Source organism: Myotis brandtii, unplaced genomic scaffold (assembly GCF_000412655.1).
Source record: "Myotis brandtii unplaced genomic scaffold, ASM41265v1 scaffold354, whole genome shotgun sequence".
Classification (NCBI taxonomy): Eukaryota; Metazoa; Chordata; class Mammalia; order Chiroptera; family Vespertilionidae; genus Myotis; species Myotis brandtii.
This window is the reverse complement of record NW_005363609.1, coordinates 374,131-384,082: the sequence shown is the minus strand read 5'-3', so window position 1 is coordinate 384,082 and position 9,952 is coordinate 374,131. Positions and strand designations below refer to the sequence as shown.

The 9,952-nt window shown below is 47.1% G+C and overlaps 1 protein-coding gene across 1 annotated transcript in view; it reads right to left on the bottom strand.

The window, feature by feature from the left end:
- ASB18 (ankyrin repeat and SOCS box containing 18) overlaps window positions 1-9,952 on the bottom strand; it is a 40,171-nt gene that overhangs the window by 2,278 nt on the left and 27,941 nt on the right. The window contains exon 3 of the mRNA XM_005871725.2: window positions 9,889-9,952. Coding sequence (XP_005871787.1) covers window positions 9,889-9,952 — 64 coding nt within the window. The remainder of the gene's footprint in view (window positions 1-9,888) is intronic.

Sequence of the window (9,952 nt, the reverse complement as noted above, 5' to 3'; positions counted from 1 at the left end):
CTCTGGAGAGCTGCTCAGGGAACAGCATGAGGTTCTGCTGGGAGTGCGTGGCCGAGGACAGTAATCCCAACTTCTCACCTCAACTTTCTGTCAGGACATTGGCAAAGAGAATTGCTTTGCTGTGGAGTTTCCCCTCTACTTGGCCCTTCCCTTTTATTTTCACAGTCCCCACGGTCAAAGGACTCCTATTTTATTATTTGCAAATTTAAAATTCATCAGCTTTATCATAAAGGTGGGAACACTTTGCTTTTAAAAAATAAACTTTTTTTGTTGTTGTTACGAAGAAATTTGAATGGACACAAAACTGGACCCAATAGTATGATAAGCCCCCATGTACCCAGCATCATCCCATGGCGAATCCTGCCCCATCCACCCTCAGCCCCTCTCCCTCATATTATCTTAAAGCAAATTCCGGGCATTCTGCCATTTCACCTGCACATATTTTACTGTGTCTCCTAAAGGACCCTTTAGAAGAACTATCTACACAGTATCACTATAGCACCTGAGAAATTAACAAAACTGACTTTCTTAGTATCATATAGGCAGCGTTTAAATTCACAGCATTCTCTTCAATGCCATTATATTAAAAATAATTTGTTTGTTCGAATAAGAATCTAAACACACGAGGTTAGTTGATATGATGTAGTTTTAGAACTTTCTGTTTCTTTGTTGAAGAAACTGGGTTATCTGTCCCAGAGTCTCTCACTGTTGGGGTCCTGCGGGTGTGTCCCTGTGGGTGCTGGAACGAGCGCTGCTCCTCCGCTGCTTTCTGTGAGTGAGTAGCTGGACTTGGAAGCTCCATCACATTCAGAGTTGATCTTGGGCGGGGTGGGGGGAGAGTGGGGAGGGGAAAGAAACCTCATAGTTCTCTGTTTTTGAGGCTTGAGATTTACTGAGTGTAATACAACTGTTCTTTGTATTTTTTCAGATTGAGAAAAACGGAGTTCAAGCAATTTTTCTAAGACCAGGCAGCAAATACCGACAGCAGACAACAGTGAGAGCCAGCAACTAAGCCCGGCCGCACCATCTCCCTGGGCTCCCTGAGCACAGAGTCAAACAGGAAAAGGTACAGTATTTAAGTCACTCGGGATGGCCGCTCCCTTACAGCCTGTCCAGGTTCCTTCACATCTAAAACTCCTTTAAAAAAGAGGAACAGCCCTGGCTGATTTGGCTCAGTGGATAGAGTGTCGGCCTGTGGACTGAAGGGTCCCAGGTTCGATTCCGGTCAAGGGCATGTACCTTGGTTGCGGGCACATCCTCAGTGGGGGGTGTGCAGGAGGCAGCTGATAGGATGTTTCTCTCTCATCGATGTTTCTAACTCTCTATCCCTCTCCCTTCCTCTCTGTAAAAAATCAATAAAATATATTAAAAAAGGAGAAACAAAATAAAAAGTTCATAGGTCTTTTGTTCAGAGATAAACCCTATATTGTGTATACTCATGTTTTATGCATTTAGACAAAACATTAATATATGTAAAAATGGGCTAATACTTTGCATATTATTTTGAAACTTGATTTTGTCTACTCAAAATTGACTGTGAACAAAAATGATAAATGAGCATCGTTTTAGTGGCCACATAATATTATTTTATGAATGGATCATCATGTATTCAGTGAAATTAACTACCATAAGTGGAAATGATAAACAATGAACATTCTTGAACATAAGTCTATCTCTTGCTGTCCCAAACCATTCTTAGGTAATAATTCTACCCCCTTCCTACATTGAATTCCTGGAAGGAGAAGTGCAGGGTCAAAGTATAGGTACATTTTCAAGCTTTTAAAGGATATTGTCAAATTGTGAGTGTGTAAATTGTTACACTTCTTAAAGAATTGAGTATGAGAGTGCCTCTTTCTCCCTGCCCAAATCATCACATTCATTATTTAAATTTGATAGGTACAAGATGGAATGTTTACACTTGTTTTGGTTGACCATTTGTCTTTCTTCTTTTCTGAATTGTTACATTATGTCTTCTCATTTTTTCTATAAGTGTGTTCAGTCTTTTCATTGATTTGTAAATACACCTTATTTATAAAGGTTATGTTTCATGGAGACAATCATTTTTTGCAAATAATGGTATTTTCTCCTCACTATTCATATTTCTTATTTAATTTTCTTGTCTAATTACATTGGCTAGAGCTTCAAGTTCAATGTTAAACAAAATTGATAGCAGGCATCATTATCTTATTCTTAATTTTAATAGGATTGTCTGTAATGTTTCATCATAAATATAATCTTGGATATTAGTTTCAGATTGATACTCTGTTCTAAGTTAAGGAAATATCTTTCCATTCCTAGGTTACTACAAATTTCAGGATTTAACTTTATTTTTTGCCCTTTTTTAAAAAAGCAAGTTGATATAAAAAGATTTTCCAATATTGACTCACTTTTGCCTTCATAAAACAGACTTTATTTGCTATTCTTCTAATTATAATGGAAGATTTAATTTACTAAGATTTTTGCATCTCTTTTAATAACTAAATTTGGTTAACAGTTTTAGTTTTTTGAGCTATTTTTGTCAGGTTTTAATATGTTAACTTAATAAAAGTACCTGAGAAAATTTCTATCTTTTTTAATACCCTGATTTTAAAAAGTAGATAATTATTGAATTAAGAAGACATGATAGATCTTGCACTTGATATTATCTAAGCCTGTCATTTAATTGCAGGTAATAATTTGATATTTTCTATTTCTTCCCTGGTTACTGGCATATATTGTTTTCATTTCTTCTTGAATCAATTTTATGAGTCTATATTTTCCTGGGAAAGGATCTTCACTTTACAGACATTTAGCCTTGCACAGGTATCAGTGAGGGTTCCAGCAGGAAATAGAATGCATGTCTGATATAGGATGATTTCAGGAAGGTGCACTGATACAGGGGCTGTTGAGCTCAGTGTGAGTGCAGGGGAACTGCCAGGGATAGCACATGAAAGTGGAGCGAGCTGGTAGCAGCACTATTCCATTCCTGAGCCAGAGGGTGGAGATGGGGTGGGCTGTCCTCCTTGGTGGGGTGATCCTTGGTGGGGAACACACAGCCAGCCTGCAGCAGACAGGAGGCTCAGTGAATACATCCTCTGACCTCACTTTCCTCCCCTCCCTCCTGCAGCTGAGAGACGGCACTGGCCAAACCCAGCAAGGCAGGGGCAGGAGCCTGGTCTATGTGTCCCTCTATCTGGACAGGAGATATCTCCTATTTACATCTCCTTTGGAAATAATTTTGGTCTTTTCATTAGTTTTACAACGTGCCTTACAATTATTTGTATCTCTTTTCACTGGGTTGTATGCTTACCACCTGTCCGTTAAGCCATTCATTCCACAGATATTTACCGAGCTCCTACTAGAAGCTAGGAGTGTGTAGGTCTGTGTGATACAATGGCAAGCCCTGCCTTCATGGAACTTTATAGTCCCAACAACACAGTCCAAACACTAATAATAATATGCAGTGAGTGCCACAGCCCTGCGGAGGCGCTAGAAATGGCACCTAACTCAGACCTGGGCTTGCAATGGGGTGGTGAGTTGCTCAGGGAAAGACTTCTGGAAAAAGTGACATTCAAGCTAAAATCTAGCTACAGAGTAGGAGTGACAAAAGGTATGGAGAGTTCTGGGGGCAGGTGACCCATGGGGAAGGTGACAAACCGCAAGTTTGGACTCACATTCGTGTGTGCTCTAGGTGAACACATTTACCAAACTTGGAAGGTGAGAAGGACCAATACCTGTTGGCTGGCTCATGAGAGTAGAGACCAGAGATCGGAGAGGAAAGCAGGGTCAGATCATGTAAAGTGTTGTCTGCACACAGGTCAGGCCCGCTCCAGCCACAGGGCCACAGACAGGCTGCTCATCTGCTGGGCTGTTCCAACCCCAGACATCTGCAGAGCCCATGCCCCACCTCTCTCAAGTCTTGACTCAAAGTTCACCCACCCTCAGTGCCACACCTAAAACTGCAGCTGCTTCTCTCTCGAGGCCTCATCACTTCATTGGTCCATTTATTATGTTCACTGCTTACGGTGTTTCCCTTTAGAATGTAAGCTCTATGAGGGCAGGGGTACTGCTTTTTCATTATCCACTCCTACCGCCTATCACTCAATAAATATTTGTTGAATAAATAAAATAAATAGAAGAATGCTTTTTATTTTTATTTTTGTCTTATGTCTTGATATCTGCAAGTGTCTTTCTTTCACCATCAAAAGGAAAGCCATCCTGGCTGAGGTTAGAATCCTCTGTCCAAACTTTTCCTTTAAAAATCTGTAGACGACATTTCGTTGTCTGAGGACAATACTGCAGCAGAGAAATCTGGGTCCAGCCTGGTTTTCATTGCTGTATGGATAGCTTTTAACATTAGTTCTTTGTCATGAACACTGGGGCTGACTCCCCAACACCCCAAATGATTTGATTAACCCAGTCATGGTAATTCCATCCTGCCCACCCCCCCTTCCTGCCTCACCCCAATGTGCTCTTGCCGTGTTGACACTTCTGCTATCACAGCTGCCACTAGCCTGCCAGCTCCTGGAGCATGGCCCTCTCAGACACCCACTGTCCTCTTCTGTGTTGGGAGAACCACGCCGTTAAGATGAGGGTTCACACTGCACCCCCAGATCTAGTCGGGTCACATATAGATGGAGCTCCAGGCAATGCTTGCTTCCTCAGGCTCCCCTGGCGTCCAGCGGCCCTCCGATTGGCCCACTCCCTTCTTTCTGCGAAACGTGAAATGCATCCCAGTGGCTGCCTGCAGCGCCAGGACTCCCGGCCCTCCCTCTGCAGCAGCGCCCCTCCCCCGGCCCCGTCGGTGGGTCACAGACTGTGACAAAGCCTTATTGCCTGTCTCTGGGAATTCATTTCCTGTCTCTCCTCGGTTCCACCTCTCTGGGGCTCGGGCCCTCCCCACGCCCTCCGCGCTGTGCCCTCGTGTTTGCCAGGCAGCTGGCTGCCTTCATTATTTTTACGCCAACACAGTTTAAAACCTCCGCGGCCTCCGCGCGCCTGCGGAGGGGCGGCTGCCACATTACTCTGACACGCTGATGTCGTTAGGGTCCGCGCGCACCCTCTCCGGCTAATGAGGCGGCAGAAAGAAAATTAAGGGGAAAAATCACACAGGCACATTGCTCTAGATGTAGACGGGAAATAAAATGAGCAAGAAAAACAGAGGCACGCCATTTATGCTTGCTCCTCCCTCCTCCCCCCGCCCCCGGGGACAGGGTGCGGGCGGCCCTGTGGAGTCAGGAAATGGAGTCCTGGGTTTTGACTACTGCTCCCCCAGGATTTGCCCCCTAAAAGCCTGTGTCATGAGAGCAGGGTGAAGCCACCTTACCGAATTCTGTAATCGTGTAAAAAGAAAACACGAAAACTTTACACCTGGATTTTTAAACCTGGGCAATGCCCAGGAGGTGAGGCAAGACCAGAGCTTTGCAGATGTTTCTAGAATCTGTCATTCTCGTCTGCAACCTCCATTGCCCCTCTCTCTGCAGTCCTCACCTGGACGGCCACCAGTCTGTGGCTTTCACCAGCCCCTACCCAGCGTGTTCTCTGCACCTGAGCAGAGAGCTCATTTGATTATGTCACCTCCCTGCTTAGCATGTCACTGATTCCCATTGTTCTCCAGACAAAGGCTCAAACCCTTAACAAGGGCCCTGCCTAGCACCCGCCTCAACTGGCTCCCTCCTGCCCTTTCCTCCCCGGGGACTGGGTCCTCTCTGACGCACATGTGGCAGCTCCCTCTGCCCCAGGGCATTGCCTGGACTGCTCCTTTCTGCCTGGATGGCCTTTCCTCCCCTCCTCACATAGAAAGGCTTCAGCCTTCAGGTCTGGGCTCACTCAGCACCTGCGTGGGGGAGCTTGTGGAGCCTCCCCCCGACCCCCCAAGCTAGGTCAAGCCCCCTAGTTGGCACTTTCAAGGTGTGGAGGGTCTTTGCTCTGTACCTGTTCTCACCACAGCAACATCACATGGGTGTGTGTGTGTGTGTGGTTGTCTTACCCTCCTGAGGGACCCTTGCCATGAGGGCTGGTTCAACACACTAACTCCAGCACTGGGCTTAGCAATGCCTTAGGAATGTGTGTTGAATGCCTAAATACATGCTTCAGGGATGCCCGTGGGAAGCATGGCCTATGTGGTTTGGGGGAGACAGTGCACCGCTGGTGTTGTCCCTGCACCTCCCCCACTCGTGGGCAAGTATGAGTGTGAATATTTACGGCCTCCGCGTGTGCATTTCCGCTGGGTGCTGCTGGCCTCTGCCCCGTAGGTAACAAGGCACAAAACAGCACAAAATAAGGAACAGGGGTGAGGAAGCAGAGTGCGTTAAGCATGAGAGCTGACTGCAAATGAAAAGTGCTCTGAGGAGGGGGTCCCTTTATATACTGAGGGACAAATGACCCATGGAAGAGGCAGGAAAGAGCGGTCCCAGGCCATGGGCTTCTGTCCTGGTGCTACTACCTCCCAGCTCTGGGACTTGGGGAGGTCCTGTCCCATCCCAGAGCGGGGCTGACTTACCCTCCCACATTTCTGTTCTGGGGTCCAGCCCCAAATCTGCTCTTCAAACACTTGGGATGAGGAAAGGAGTACTTCATTGTGAAAAGGTAACATGGGGCTTCGCTATTGTTTCATGAATCTGGCCTCCAGGTGAGAGGCAGGAGAGAGAACCGTGAGCAAAGCCCTTTATTCCAGACCAAGCATCCAACCCACAAGCTCAGCTAGTGCAGTGGCAAAGCAAGTTTGGACTCACATTCGTGTGTGTGTGTGTGTGTGTGTGTGTGTGTGTGTGTGTGTCTGCCCTCTTGTCCGCTCTCCCCCAGGCCAGCCCCAACTGTGCTGACAACTTCCAGAATTCAAACCTGGCCACCGCCTGCCACCTGCCCTTGTGCCCCCATCCCTGACTGGTGTTAACTAGAGGTCAGCCAGGCAGAAAGGCCTGGCATTGTCAACACGCTTGCTTCCCAAGCAGTGACACCACTTTGATTTTCACCGCAGAGCACTGTCCTCGGCGCGGTGGATGCTTGGAGTCCGCCTGCTGCGGCCATGGTGCCTTTGTCTGGGCCTGAGGGAATGTGATTTATGTCATAAGCTCGCTGTGAAACCTTTTGCCTCAGTAATTCCGAGCTCCGTGGGTGTCTCTTTACATCTATTTCAAGCCCAGCTGCTGCCCACGGACCGCGTGCTCTGTGACATTGCCGGCGCCTCCATGCACCCCTCGCCACGGTGTGGAGTCTCGCCTGCAGTGTATCTTTGTGGCCTGGTTCAGTGTGTTTGCTGCACGCTCCACGGGGCTGCTGAGCAGAGCTGTTCTGTCCCTTTGATGTCTCGTGTGGTGATTAGACTCCTTCCTGGTGGAACATGCAGGTGGCCTGGGTGGAGGAAGATGCTACAGCCAGGTTTCCAGTGTGTGCCCTGGTTGTCCTGGGCCCAGGCTAGAACATCACAGGCACTTGTAACTTGGCTCAGAGGACGCCAAGTATGGTAAATGCATTTGGGCCGCACCCTGCTCCCAACCAGGAGTGCCATGGGCGCCCCCTAGAGGTGAGGTCTACCTCAGCACAAAGAACTCAGATCCCCATGTCCATTTCCAAGGACTTAACAGCAAGTGGTGTGCCCTGGAGTTGCTAGAATCTCCTTCATTCACTCAACATTGAGGTGTGCAGGGGTCAGCTCTGTGCATGTGCAAGGAAAGCAATGGTGGGCAATGCTTTTTGGTGAAAGCCTCAAAGTATTCTGATTTCTCAAGGAAACTCTTAATTCCTTCTACAATTGCTGGGAGAGTCAGTGTCACTTCTAGGAGCTGAATACTTCTCATGGCCTTTTGACCCCCATTATAGGACCCCCCAAACCTAAACACAACTTACACCTCCACTGACCATGCTCTGCTCCTGTGTGGCTGAACCAGGATAGGGCCCCTGGAGACCCAGAGGGAGAGCCACTGTGCCTTGCCCTGCATGTCAAGGTCAAGGCGGGGTAATCCCCACAGCCCTGGAGACAGAGTTCAGGTGTTAGAGTTCTTATCTTCAGGGAAGGTGCCCCTGGGGCTGCACCTGAGACTTGGACACCTGGGTAAAGAATCACTCAAATAGAGTGACTTCAAGGCCAACAAAGGATTATTTGTAGTCACTGCTGAAATACACTGATATTTTTTCTTTTTGTTTTTTTCTTTTTTTTGATATTTTTTCTTTAAAATAATTTGCCTCAGCCCTAGCCAGTTTGGCTCAGTGGATAAAGTGTCAGCCTGTGGATCAAAGGGTCCCGGGTTTGATTCTGGTCAAGGGCACATACCTTGGTTGCAGGCTCCTCCCTGGCCCGGGCCCTGCTGGGGGCTCATGCAGAAGGCAACCCATCGATGTTTCTCTCTGTCTTTCCCTCTCTCTTCTACTCTCCCTAAAAATCAATGGAAAAATATTCTTAGGCAAGGATTAACAACAAAAATAATTTGCCTCAGATATTTTTCACTGGTGGCCCATTGCATAAAGCCTGTTTCTTTTGCATTTTCTATGCAATTTCATATGATAATGGTTGACGTGTGCATCTTGGTTTAAGGCAAACACCGTGTGACCCGGAGGGGCAGTGAGTGGGTCTTGTTTCCATGTTATGGGTTGATGCACTAAGCCTGCTAATATTGGGACATGTTAAAATGCAAATTAGGGAGATAACAGGTAAGTGTTATAGAATATAAAGCTGCTGGCATTCCCTCCCTTTCCAGAGCCCACCCTCCTGGAGTCACTGTATTAGTAGAGTGCCACGTGAGAACCACGTGAGAACGGCTCAAAGACAATGTGAGAGTTAGTACAAGACACTTGTCATAATGTTTGTCAAGGAAACGCTCAGGGAGCTGTTTGGGTGCGCTTCCCACTTTTCACCTGTGTTTTTACAGACACAAACTTTACTCTGCATGCATCTATAATGCAAAGTTAGCATTTGAGAGAAATGTGTGAATCGCGCTATTTCAGACCATCTAGAATACTGCTCTTTTTGGATGACAGCCTTTCACCCATTCAAAACTTCTCAGGCATGTCTCTTGCCTCTGATTGGTGAGCGTGGGGAAGAGGGATCATTTTAAAATTAAGCACACCCACTTTTACATCTAATGGAATGAATTTCCTTCGGTGAAGTCTTTTGGGAAAGACAATCTCTTACTCCAACCAATATTTTGGGAACTTTTCTTTTGGAAATATTTCCCGTCTTTTGAGTATTTTCTCTGGTGAGAACTCATTATTCTTCCTCTTTATTATTTCAAGCTAGATCTGACCCATGGGGAAGGTGACAAACCGCTCAGAGGCAAGCCTGCAAAGTGGGGTTGAGGTCTCCACAGCCCTGACTCTGGAAAAGTCCCCTCACCTGGCTGAAACCCAGGAAGGAGAAACACCTGCCTGGTATTTCACAGGAACGCGTGAGGATGAAAATGAGGGAATTTGCAAACGTGTAATTAATCTCATTAACAAGGTTGGGGATTTCATTTCAGATCAAATGCCAGATGCCTTAAGAAATCGATTTTCATTGTTCTGAAAATGACAACAAAAGATGAGCTGCCAAAATAACTTAAGGCATGACAGCGTCATGGAAATAAGTGTGTGGAGTCCCCAGGTGACTACTTTGAAAGGACACACGCAGGCATGCTTGTTCACACCCCAACCTCTTTCTTTTCTAGTGGCTGGAAGCTTCTGGGCCCTGGTTCCTCAAAGTATGGTCCCAAGACCAGCAGCCTGGGCCTTACCTGGCAACTGTTAGAAGAGGAGACGCTCCCACCCAAACCCACTGAGTCAGAATCTGCTGCTTCCCAAGTCCCCTGTTGGTGCCCTTCTCATCTCTGCTCTATTGAGACTTGAGTCCTTGACCCCTCATTCTTCCGAGTCCCTGGAAGAGTGAGAAGCGCTGCATGCAAAGCTTGGGGTGGGAGGTGCCCGGCCACCTCTTACCTTGGGGAAGGCGTCGGGCCACAGGGTGGGGGAGCCGTGGTTGAGCAGCGCCTGCACCGTGCGC